This window comes from Acomys minous, assembly GCF_964271855.1.
Source record: "Acomys minous genome assembly, chromosome: 2".
Classification (NCBI taxonomy): Eukaryota; Metazoa; Chordata; class Mammalia; order Rodentia; family Muridae; genus Acomys; species Acomys minous.
In genome coordinates, this window is record NC_140484.1 from 142,000,589 (window position 1) to 142,013,221 (window position 12,633).

Genomic DNA, 12,633 nt, shown 5'->3' on the forward strand with positions numbered 1-12,633 from the left:
TTCGTGGACAAGCCACACTTTATACGCTAAAGCAGGGAGTGACTCTCCATTTTATCTGTCCAGCACTTGACTGTGCTGGGCATACACAACCCCCTCCCCAAGCTCCTTCTCTTTGGAATCTTATTTCAAAAACAGTCATCTTTAGCTTGCATCTTCCCACATATCTCTTCTGAATGAAAAATGCATCTTTACCATCTCAAGAATGCTGTTCCTGTGGGGAAGACTCATTGTCGTCTTGAGAGAACTGACTGCCCACTTGGCACAGTAACTCTCTCTATGCTCTGGGGTATATGGGAGAAGATCCCATGGAACAGGAAAAGACACTAGGATATAATAGAAAAATTCAGTTCATTCATTAGCAAATGAGTGAGAAAGAACTCAGTTTTATAAACCATCATAACCAAGGTCTTGATCGTTCCTCAGTCTTGCTACCATTATGGATCCCAATAGGATGGGTTGTGAAGGGCCCTTCAACCCTGTGCCATGAGCATTCCAATAGGATGGGTATGAAGATCCCTTCACCCCTGTGCCATGAGCATCCCAATAGGATGGATATGAAGATCCCTTCACCCCTGCGCCATGAACCCACAGACTCTCCAGCCCAGACTAATTGGGAGAGCACATCAGACCAGCGCAGATTGAGGATTTTTATAAAATAGCTTCCAAATGCCCTTCAGAAGTGTCAGAGCGAAGGAAGATAGAGAAATTGCCAGAGATCGGAGGAAACTAAGGAAACAAGATGACTAAACGTGTGGGATCCTGGATTGGATCCTGGAACAGAAGATGGGTGGGAATGGAAAAACTGATGCAATCCAAACAGAGCCCCTGGTCCAGTTCGCAGCCTTACGTCAGCGCCTGTTCCCCAGCTTTGATAACGGTGCTGTGATTATTTCTGAAGCAGCATCAAAGGCAGCTGGGGGAAAGGTACTCAAGAGCAAGCTGTACTTCTCTGTGCCTTCTGTGTAAACTAAAGTTATTTCTGAATTATTTTTTCTTTAAAGAGTGGAGTTGTAGGTGAAGTTGGGAAAGGGAGTACAGAGGACAGAAAAGCTCCTAACGCCTGTGCTCATGATAGCCTGACTGACTTCTTCACTTCTCAGCCAGAATGATGTATTTTGGAAAATATTTTATATAACACTTTTCTATTAGAACTGACTGGGTTTGTTTGTTTTGTTTGTTTGTTTGTTTGTTTGCAATAACCTCTTGAAGTGGGACATTCCTCCCATTTTGTAGGTGAGGCAAATTCAGAGATGTAAAGTGCCAAGGTCCCGGGCCTGGAAGGGAGAGTCAGAATTCGAACTCTTAACTGCTGAGTCCCCTAGCCGCCTATGTCCGTCCTTTAGACCCATGTGTTGTGCTGTGTGTGAGCATCAGTTCTAGGAGGCATCCCTGTTGCCTGGACTCACCCGCCTCAGCCCACAGAGGGGCCCTGTGTCCCACTTATACCTGGATTCCAATGGGCTGTTTTAACTATTGCAGCTTTCGGCCTTCTCCAGCCGTAGCCTGGGCTCCACTCAAGAGTGCAGTAAAGAAGGCGCCAATCAGAACAAAGTCAAGTCCATGGCCAACCAGCTGCTTGCCAAGTTTGAGGAGAACACACGGAACCCTTCAGCCCTGAAACAGGTAAGGCAATCACGTGGTCACTGGGCCTCTCCTGGTAGCAGAGTCCTGCTGGCTTTAGCCTCCTGGATATGAAGTGACAGGCTTTCCCATGGGGCCAGACAGCAGCTCCTTGGGAGTCATATTGCCCTGTGAGAACCTTTGGGCCCCCACACTGGATATCTCAACAAGCAAGTGTGATGGCATTCCAGCAAAACCTACTTCCACAAACAGGCCCCTGGCTTAGGTCTGTGAGCCATAGTTGGCCGGTGCCCATCCTGCGGTGATTAAATCCATTTCCTAATTTGGTTTTGCACTCAAACCATGATTTCTGTGGCCAGTGTGAGATGGCACGAGTCAAGTTGAGAGCCTGTGTGGGAGAACACTGCCCAAGTCCACAGTGAAACAAGGCACCGCAAACAGAGCCACTGACCAAGATAGCAAGAACATAACCAGCCTCCTTGGTGTTCCCTGGTGTCTCCTCTCCCGTGCCCAGCAGGCCCTGAAGGCTTGCTGTGTCTGACCAGGGCAGGCTGGCTGCTGTGGTTCAGGCTGCAGAGTCTTTTCTGATCACTCACTTGAGGTCTGTGGGCGTAGCTTGGCTACTCTTTTCACTCGCCTTTGGACACTTGTTGTCACATTACAAAACCCTGGGGTCAGATTCCCTTTGTCTGTGGAGGACACCAGTCCCATGACAGAATTTGGTTCCTTTTTGTGGGGGCAGTCTCCTTACTATTTAACTTTAGAGGCAAAGATGACTGTCTCTGGGGTCTTGGAGTGAGCCACACCTCTCCTGAATAACTAACCTCCCCAAGAAGTGGCTTTGCTACAAAAGGACTATCTCCTTAAGTCCTCCTGTCTTTGTCTAAAGATAGTTTCAGCAGTCCTCCCTGGAGGCCTGGCTTCCTACAAGCCCCTGTGTTAGGGAGGGCTCTATCCATTTGGCCTGGACATCCCGGTCCTGGAGTGGGCAAGAAGTTCACTGTTTCCAGGATGACCGTACTGGCCCATCTAGCCTAGTGTTGGCTGGCACTGATGGCCCAGAGCCCTGTGTTTGAGCCAAAAGTAAGGCCTGTGGGATTCACACTTCGCCCCGGAGCAGGGGACTGCAGGACTTGTCCATCCACAGGCTGGCAGAGCCAGGGATCCAGTTTCCCAGTTGGGCGGGGCTTGCGGGAACCTAGCCAGCCCCATCTCTGCTCCTCTACACTGTATCTTCTGCTCCTCGTTTCTCCTCTCCTCCCTCCACGTGCCTGAATCTCACTCGCCTTTTCTTTCCTGTCTCCCGGGGCTGCTTCTGTGGACTTGCCTTTCTCCTCCCAGGACTGCCGCTGCGTTTCAGGCATAGGTAAGCCTGTCCTGTGCTCTGCCTCTCGCCCTCCCGTTACCTCTCGCTGCCCCAAGCTGGAGGAGTCCACCCCCAGGCTTCCACCTCCTCTGAAAAGGCAGGTAGGGCTCTTTCCGGTGGATACTATTCTGGTAAAGGCAGAGGGAGGAGACTTTGGACGAAGGGGTGGCATCTGTGGCTCCCTCCAGCCCCAAGTATAGCTAAGTGTAAAATTCCTGCAAGGTGGCTGTCCTAAGGGACGAGAACCACCGCATAGGCAGCACCTGAAGTATATGGTCCCTCAGGTCATCACAGGTGTTACCTAGCCAACCACAGTCACTCTTTTTTTTTTTTTTTTTTTTTTTCCGAGACAGGGTCTCTCTGTGTTAGCCTTGGCTGTCCTGGACTCACTTTGTAGACCAGGCTGGCCTCGAACTCACAGCGATCCGCCCACCTCTGCCTCCCGAGTGCTGGGATTAAAGGCGTGCGCCACCACACCCGGCTCTAAGTCACTCTTGATATTGTTGCTCAGGGGAAAAGTAAACAGCTCGAGGTGGGCACTTTGGGGGAATTCCCATGCTATCCTTTAGTACCAAGGAGTCAGTGGACAAGCTGATCTCCAAGGTCTTGAAAAAGTAAGAGAAGAATGGCATCCGAAGCCCTCACAGCTACAGCCACCTAAGAGGGGAGGCTGAGACACAGTAAAGGCCTTTCCGGATATCTGAGCAGCCAGAGCATGCATGGAGAGACTCTGACTTATCCCATCTCAGACTTTGGAATCCAGGCAGAGTCAGGATGAGTGGCCACAAACTCCAGGGCCATCTGGTCAGCACTGGGTGTTGTGTGTGGCTCTCATGCCAAGGGTGGACAGCAGTAGGTGCAGGGCTAATGCAGCGACTGTGAGTGTGCATGCCAAATCTCATGAGGAGGTGTTTAAGGGACACCAATGTCTCGTGCATACTTAGATCAGTTGCAGGCCCTAATGGGATAGGTCAGACCTTCCTTAAGGCATCCTAGGCAACCTCAGAATGCGGAGACGCATAGGAACCAGGGCTATAGAGGTTTGACTGGGGCCTCTTAGAAGAGACCCAGGGTTGAGTACTGCTGATGTGGGTATTTGGGGATACAAATACAGCTGCAGAAGCTCTCCCTCCAGCCAGGCTGATCTGTGACATTTCTCAAGGTGGCACCTGCTGCTGTGCCCTCCGTCTCTAGTCCTCACGAGGGTTCCTCATGGGGTGGAGCCTATAAAGGGAAGGAAGCTGACTTCCCCCTCTCTCCCAGTTCTCTTCCATGGTGGTGACAGGGCAGGTGCTCAGAGAACTCAATCAAGTACCTGCTAGTGGCGAATGTCCAAGCAGACCCTGGAGAGCCAGGGCCAAGTCAGACCTGCAACTGGGCGGGGCTGAAAATCTTGCCACCCTGCCTCGCACCAGCCAGGGGGCACAGGCTCTGTCCGGGGTGCTGCGGCGGCTGCAGCAAGTAGAAGAAAAGGTTCTTCAGGTGACTTTCCTCTCTGCCTAGCTGTGCCCATGTCCCGTCCTTCCTGCTCCTCATCCTACCCAGAGTGGGTCCCTTCCCCTCTGGTCCTTTCCCTCCCCATCTTCTGTCTGACTGTGTGTGAAGTGACAAGCCTGGTCACTGCTTTCCCTCTCCCTTGGAGGCAACCCTCGCGGCCACTGTCGCCACAACCTTTCTCCTTTCTCACCTTGACTGCAGAAGAGGGCCCAGAACTTGGCTAACAGGGAATTTCACAAAAAGAACATTAAAGAGAAGGCAGCTCACCTGGCCTCCATGTTTGGACACGGGGACTTGCCACAGGTAAACCAGGGGCTTCCGGAATCTTCTGGAACCAGGGCTGGATGTATAGCCAGGTAGCCATGGGCAGCCCCAGAAGCTCAGCCAGTTCCCTTCTTCCTTGTCTATAGTACAAGAAGGAATTCACTTTTTTTTTTCCAGAGCTGAGGACCGAACCCAGGGCCTTGCGCTTGCTAGGCAAGCGCTCTACCACTGAGCTAAATCCCTAACCCCAAGGAATTCACTTTTTAAGCCATTGATAAATTTAAGCTTCCATTAAGGGGCCTCAAATGTTAGATGGTAGATACATTATGACAAAGAAAAAATGGAGACAGGAAAGTAAGCCCGAGTCAAAAGAAACCATTACCCAGCATAAACATTGGCTTTAAGACCTGTCTCCTCCTTGGGCTGAGTGTGGTGGTGGCGCATGCCTTTAATCTTAGCACTCAGGAGGCAGAGGCAGGTGGATCCCTGTGAGTTTGAGGCCAGCCTGGTCTATACAGTGAGTTCTAGGTCAGCCAGGGTGACACAATGAAACCTTAGTCAAAACTAAGTAAAATCAAATCAAACAAAACAGCCCTAGTCAAGGATGTCCAGTCTTCTGACCTTGGGACATGACGCTGAAATAAACAAATGTTGGTCACATTTACAGTTATCCTGGCATGCATGTGGCCTGTGGACCACATCTTGGATACATGTGCGCTAAAATATTTTCTAAGCAGATGTAGAGGTTTCTAAGAGTAGCTGCAAAGAGAGAGAGCTGGTCAATTGCAGGGATCCAGGTATCTTAAAGGTGAAGGCAAGCCAATTGCTTGTGCTATTCCAGCCGGTCCACCAGTCAGGGAGGCACTGAACCACACCCCAAAGCTGTGCCTCGACCTCAGCTCCGTCTCTCCGAGCAGCAATCCTAAGCTATTGCAAGAACCATGGCCTTGGCCTGGCAAGCACCACTTCCACCAGGCCACCTACTTATTTAGGAACTGGTAGAAAAAGAAAGATGTTCGCAGAGCAGGAAGTGTGAGAGCTCTGGAGGTGGGGTCGGGTACACTTGTGAAATCCTCCTCCTTCAGCAAGCTGTCCCTCAAGAGAGCACATCTCTGCCACCTTCACTCAGCCTCCTCCTGTGCCTCCAGCCGTCGGTGGAGTCGTGCACAGAGGAGGGATGTCCTGCATTGAGCTCATTACCAGGGTTCTGGCAGCCTCCAGAAGGCCAGCAAGTGTGTGCCTCCTGCCGCGGCAGAAGCCCCAGCTGTGGTGGTCCGCCCCGGTTGGCTCAGACTTCTCCCCGTCCTAAGCCTATGGCTGCTCCCTCATACTAAACTCCTCTATGAGGACTTCCCCTGAGCACTACAGTCTGGGACTATGAGGACTTCCCCTGAGCACTACAGTCTGGGACTATGAGGACTTCCCCTGAGCACTACAGTCTGGGACTATGAGGACTTCCCCTGAGCACTACAGTCTGGGACTATGAGGACTTCCCCTGAGCACTACAGTCTGGGACTATGAGGACTTCCCCTGAGCACTACAGTCTGGGACTATGAGGACTTCCCCTGAGCACTACAGTCTGGGACTATGAGGACTTCCCCTGAGCACTACAGTCTGGGACTATGAGGACTTCCCCTGAGCACTACAGTCTGGGACTATGAGGACTTCCCCTGAGCACTACAGTCTGGGACTATGAGGACTTCCCCTGAGCACTACAGTCTGGGACTATGAGGACTTCCCCTGAGCACTACAGTCTGGGACTATGAGGACTTCCCCTGAGCACTACAGTCTGGGACTATGAGGACTTCCCCTGAGCACTACAGTCTGGGACTATGAGGACTTCCCCTGAGCACTACAGTCTGGGACTATGAGGACTTCCCCTGAGCACTACAGTCTGGGACTATGAGGACTTCCCCTGAGCACTACAGTCTGGGACTATGAGGACTTCCCCTGAGCACTACAGTCTGGGACTATGAGGACTTCCCCTGAGCACTACAGTCTGGGACTATGAGGACTTCCCCTGAGCACTACAGTCTGGGACTATGAGGACTTCCCCTGAGCACTACAGTCTGGGACTATGAGGACTTCCCCTGAGCACTACAGTCTGGGACTATGAGGACTTCCCCTGAGCACTACAGTCTGGGACTATGAGGACTTCCCCTGAGCACTACAGTCTGGGACTATGAGGACTTCCCCTGAGCACTACAGTCTGGGACTATGAGGACTTCCCCTGAGCACTACAGTCTGGGACTATGAGGACTTCCCCTGAGCACTACAGTCTGGGACTATGAGGACTTCCCCTGAGCACTACAGTCTGGGACTATGAGGACTTCCCCTGAGCACTACAGTCTGGGACTATGAGGACTTCCCCTGAGCACTACAGTCTGGGACTATGAGGACTTCCCCTGAGCACTACAGTCTGGGACTATGAGGACTTCCCCTGAGCACTACAGTCTGGGACTATGAGGACTTCCCCTGAGCACTACAGTCTGGGACTATGAGGACTTCCCCTGACCACTACAGTCTGGGACAGCTCTAGGCAGGAGCAGAATGGGTCTCCTTGGGAAACTGGAACTGAAGCAGGATGCAGGCTAGCCAGGAGCCACATAATCCCACTTGGCTCCAAAGACACGCTTCTGTGTCATCCTGAGACAAGACCTCAGTGCCTCCGTGCCTCCTCCTCCTCTTGCTCCTCCTCCGAGCATATGTCAAAGGCAGGATCGCTGCACCTGCCACAGCTATAATCCTGCTGTCTTTCCTCTGTCTCTGTTCCACTCAGGATAAACTCCTGTCTAAACGGCTGCCTCATGCTCGCCCTCCATCTCCTCCCTCTGGCCTTCCGTCGTCTCCTGATCCAGCTGCTTCTCCCTCTCCGCCGGCTGCAGACTCTGTTTCTCCTGCCAGAAAGGTAGTCACCCTGAATCATCATCGCCTGCCCCAGCCCCTGCATGTTCTGAGCTGTTCCCAGGCTCCATTTGGCTGGCGCAGCAAACATCTGGAGCTGGGCTTGGCTGGGATGAAAGTTTGTTAGATATTGTACAGCGGCCCTAGATCCGGTTTGGGTTTTATGTTAGCGCGTGCATCTAGCAGAACAGCTCCAGCCTGCATCGTCAGCGTCACTCTCATGCAAAAAGCATTCACCAAGGACCAGAATGCCAAGCCCTGCCCAATACTGAGAAAATAGCGGGAAGCCTTTGAGCTCCTTACTATAATTTGGACAGAAACAACCACCCAATCATAAGAACAGCCACACATTTGCTAATGCGGAGCTGCGGATATTTGGTATACCTAACCTAGGCAAATGACAATACCACACAGTAAACTGAACGCCAGGGGAGGGTTCAGAGGCAGCCATGGGAGACATGTGTGGAGGATCCCATGGGAATAGTTTTCTAGACAGAGGCCTCCAGTGTGGTAGGAAGAGCCTAGTGTATATAAAGATGGGCAGACAGGGCCAGGCGTGGTGGCGCATGCCTTTAATCCCAGAACTCAGGAGGCAGAGGCAGGCGGATCACTGTGAGTTCAAGGCTAGCCTGGACTACAAAGCGAGTCTAGGACAGCCAAGAGTACACAGAGAAACCCTGTCTCGAAAAACCAAAAAGAAAAAAAAAAAGATGGGCAGACAGGACTGACAGGAAATTGAGAGGGCAGAATGTCTGATGTCACCAGCTTTGGGGTGACAGTGTGTAAAGGTGTGCAGAGAGCGAGGGCAACACACAGCACTGTCAGCGTGTTACGGCATTTCATGCTCTCTACCAGGCTATAGTGAGTTCCTGAAGGATACGGCCTGAGTAGCCGTTCAGAAGCTGCCTCGGTGGGAGAGAGATGGGGAGCTAGCTGTGATTTAGTGGATAGTGGAAACGTTCTGTGAATAAGAGTTTGGATCTGGGGCACATTTTTAACCTCCGGGATGAGCCAAACTGTTCCCCTGAACTCACAATCTGTTGGCTTGTCCCCAACAGGGGTCGGCACACAGGGCTGGATGTTCCCTGTCTGAAAGTCTCCTGGTTAGCTTCTGGGTTGCTGAGGTGGTGTGTTTCTAGCTTCATGCTGCTGTCTTAGCCCAGAGTTCTGAGTTGTGCCTTGCTCTGCATCTGAGAGTTTTGTTCCCGTTGACACCCTAACATCTAGAGGGAGAAATGTGTAGAAATAATCTCCAAAGAAAGATGAAATCTTATTACCTAACCCCCCCTGGGTTTCTCACATGGGCTTGAAGCTCCCCCAAAGACCAGGAGGAGGTGACACAAGGGGACATAAACACTTCAGTTAAGATATCAACACAGTTGAGTCCTGGTCAGTGTCAGCGCATTAGTCAGCCGTTTGCCTTCAAGTCTCCTGGCCTCTCAGAGCCTCTGTTCTCCCCTCAGCCCCACTATAAAGGAAGGGGGTCCTGGATAACATCATAGTGAGCTATATGAGAAATGTCAGTTTTTGTCACCACTGTGAGAGACATCTCAGGACAGACTTTCTATCAAGGGAGCTATTTCCTGCTGTGGAAAACATCAGTTCCACCCTTGGTCTTGGCAGATTGATGGGAACAGGGCCGAGCACCCTGGTCACAGGCCAGGCATTGACTCCAGATGTCAGCCAGGGGCACCTTCCTTCTTGCCCAGGCCCTCTTCCACTTCCTGGGCCCTTCCTTTCTTTGTCACTGATTTTCTTCTCCCCTCAACAAGTTCTCTCTCTCTCTTCTAAGTGATAGCAGGAGGCAGATCCTGGGTCTGACAGACTCTTGTCAACTGTAAGCTTTTCCCTGTCACGCTATCCCAGGGCCCCTTCCAAGGCCTTTGTCATCAGGCTTTTGGGCAGGTTTCAACCAAGGTCTCTCGCTTAGCTAGTTAGTGAGCCTTCTTCACTCAACAAGTATTTATTAAACTCAGTTTGGATATTTCAGGTTCTTGGTGTATGCACCGATGAGTCAGTCCCTGAAGTAAGGAGGCTGTGTAATAGTAGGAGGAAAAAATATTAATGTGATACATAACTAAGTCATGTATGTCACAAGATAAGAAGATAATTGCCGTGGGAGGTTTGGAGCATTAGCCTTGGGTGCTGGAGGCATGGAGCAATATAAAGTGGGATGAGCAAGAAGGGCTATCCTGTGGCTGTGAGAACTGAGCAGGGGCAGAGGCAGATAAGACGAGAAAGGTTTAAGGAGAACCCTGGGGCCCATGGCTCTCAATCCATAGTCTGATGATCTCTCTCAACCAGATGTATGGAGCCCTGTCAGAGACACCAGCCCACAACCTGTGTCCATGGTAGACTCCATACCTGGGGAGAGGGTGGATGAAACTGACTTTGACATTGCCCTGCCTCTGGAGCCTTGCTCCTCTTTTCAGTGGGCTTGATGCTCTGCCTTTCCATCTCCCAGGCCAAGCTCAGTCATGAGATGGGCGTGTGGCTGGGACATTTTAAGTTTCCAGCTTGTTGACCACAGGCCTATGTGCCTTTCAAATGTGGTTGAGAGCAATCTGGGAGCTCATAAAAGGAGCTACCCTGGCATGGTGGGTACCTGACAGAATCTCTGGGCTTTGGTTTCTCTCAGCATCCATGCTCATAGGCCCCTGTGGTCCTCACTGAATCCATGGTAGGCAGGTGGGGTTGGAGTTACGGGTGTTCCATTGCAAGCCTCTTGGGAAGGATCTTGCCAGCCTTGCCCCACCCAACTATTCCCTCTCTCCAAGCCCCCCATCCTTAATTTAGCATGTGGATTTGCATGTGTGTTGTCTACCATCCTCCTGGCCTCCTCTGAGGACAGACCTGGATGTCCCTTACATCAGATGTTGACTTGTTGATAGACAGCTTCATTCTATCCTGAGGGAGCTCGGGGTATCTCTCCTGAGAAGAAAACCTGTACGTGGGTGCTTCTTCCCATCGGAAGCTTCTTCCCAGAGGAAGTGCTCTGATTGCCTAATGTGAGGCTGCTACAATTCACAGAAGCTCAGGGAAGAAAAAAAAAAACCCTGGAAATTATGCTTGGCTTCCTATCAGGCAGTGTACTTGGATCCTGCTTTGGAGCCTTGCACCCCAACTCTGAGAGTCTGGGATGGGTCATTTTGTTGGGGGAGCAGATTTGGCCAGACTTACCCTGAGGGTCACGCATTACCCAGAGGGACACAAACATGACTCATCATCTTCCAAGAGATGTGGCCAGGACTCTGCCTTCAGTCTATGCCTGCCTTCTCAAATGATGCTTTGCTTTGAAGTTCAGATAGGTCCTGTGGGGTTTATCTGAATAATCACAGAGTCTTGAGGCCCTCTTTTGTACCACCCAGCATCAAAACCTTGGACTATGGGTACCATGACCAGTCTTATAACCAGCATCATTTTCTCATTTATCTCATCAAACCCCTATTACCCATTCATTTGTTTGTTTGTTTGTTTGTTTGAAAGGTGGAAAACCACATCAATTTGTCCCTTAGTTTGGCTGCTGGCATTTGCCAAGGTTGTTAAGCTCTTACAAGAACAAGATGGCGGTGAATGATGGCATAGCTGGACCAAGCATTGCTTCACTATGGCTTAGCCAGCTGATAGGGTCAGAAGAGCAATGAGCCCCACAAGCCGAGCTCCTCTACGCCCTCAGGGAGCTTGTGTTAAAACCAGATTTGCAGGATTTACTCTGGGATTTTCGTATTAGAAAGAGATGCCATCAGTGGGCATGCTTTAGCTGGGCAACCTGTCTTGTGTTGCCTCCTCCTCCAACCTTAGCATCTTCCCTTTGTCCCAGGGATACGGCTATGCACCACTGTGAGCGCCTCTAATGTACATCCCAGTCTAGGGGAGTTTGACTCTATATGCCAGTGCTGGGGTGTGTTAGGGAAATAGGATGTTTACTAAGTAGGAAAATCTGATCTTAGAATCAGACTTGAATTTAAAGTACCGCTGGCTCGCTGTGTGACCTTAGACAAGGTAATGGGCCTCTCTGAGATTTGGTTTCTTGGCCTATAAGCTAGAGATGTAGCAGCTACTACTCTGGGTGTTTAAAACACTTCAGTAATCCAGCATACGCAAAATGCTTGAAGTATTGAGTAAATGTTCCTTTTCCCAATAGAAGAGATGTCTAAAAGAAACCTCACTTACCTAAAATGCATCTCTCTCTAAAATAGCAATCATGTTAAGGGTTCCCATTTTCTACCCTAGCCACTTAAGAACAAATGCCGTCCTGGGTGATTTAGAGTCCTAAGGGCTTTGAGAACCACCTGCAGGGCTGTGAGTGCTAGATACGTACGATCTACTTTGTGTGCCTGTCACCAGGAGTAAAGTCCCCCTGGGAGCTCACAGCCCTCAAGGCTTACCTCATCTCAGCTTCTGAGCATGGCATTTCTAATATCCTCAAATAAGGCAGTGTTGGTAACTTGCACTTTCCTTGCCTTGGGCAGAAGGACGAGAAGCCAAATGCAGTAGCCTTTTCTCTGTGGTTTTCTTGTCTAGGAGCTCCTTGTCAGGGGATTCCTTGTCCCTGGAGCCCAAAAGGCTGTTCTGGCTCTGCTGATCAAATCTCTCACAAGCTCAGCTCCAAACACCTGGAAACAACCTGACTCTTGCTCCCTCACTGCCTTGCGTGGCTTGCTGTCTGGCTGCAGACTGCTCGTCTGCAGAGAAGTGCTGCCTGGGCCCCCGCTGTGTGAACTGAGTTCTGGGCCCAAGGTGTGGCAGTCCCACTGTTTTGACACAGAGGTCCCTGTGTCCTCCTCCATGGAGAGCACTGTGTCTTCTGTACCAGAGGTAGAGAGATGGTTAAGAGGGAACAACTGACACCAGGGAGCAAGCCTGGTCCACTGTGACAAAGACTCCCACACCTAGATGGAGACCTGAGTGGAGGATGTTACAATGCTGTGTGAAGACTGTCTCTTGGTGGGAGGTTAGCCACCCATATGGCCTCTGGCATGGATGCTTGTGACTGTATCACCATGTTTGAATCAAGACTG

The 12,633-nt window shown here is 50.9% G+C and overlaps 1 protein-coding gene and 1 long non-coding RNA gene across 12 annotated transcripts in view; one reads left to right on the forward strand and one right to left on the reverse strand.

Moving 5' to 3' along the window:
• Positions 1-12,633, forward strand: part of MICAL2 (microtubule associated monooxygenase, calponin and LIM domain containing 2) — a 198,852-nt gene that overhangs the window by 109,377 nt on the left and 76,842 nt on the right. For 8 of the 11 annotated variants that reach the window (XM_084772975.1, XM_084772972.1, XM_084772977.1 and 5 more), the window contains 5 exons: positions 1,480-1,623; positions 2,923-3,048; positions 4,211-4,429; positions 4,646-4,747; positions 7,488-7,616. In XM_084772975.1, the coding sequence (XP_084629101.1) occupies positions 1,480-1,623; positions 2,923-3,048; positions 4,211-4,429; positions 4,646-4,747; positions 7,488-7,616 (720 nt within the window). The remainder of the gene's footprint in view (positions 1-1,479; positions 1,624-2,922; positions 3,049-4,210; positions 4,430-4,645; positions 4,748-7,487; positions 7,617-12,633) is intronic. The other 3 variants (XM_084772980.1, XM_084772981.1, XM_084772982.1) reach the window with 1 other exon arrangement.
• The window catches only part of LOC311592514, a 256,851-nt gene that overhangs the window by 23,245 nt on the left and 220,973 nt on the right, over positions 1-12,633 (reverse strand). The gene's annotated exons all lie outside the window — the stretch shown is intronic.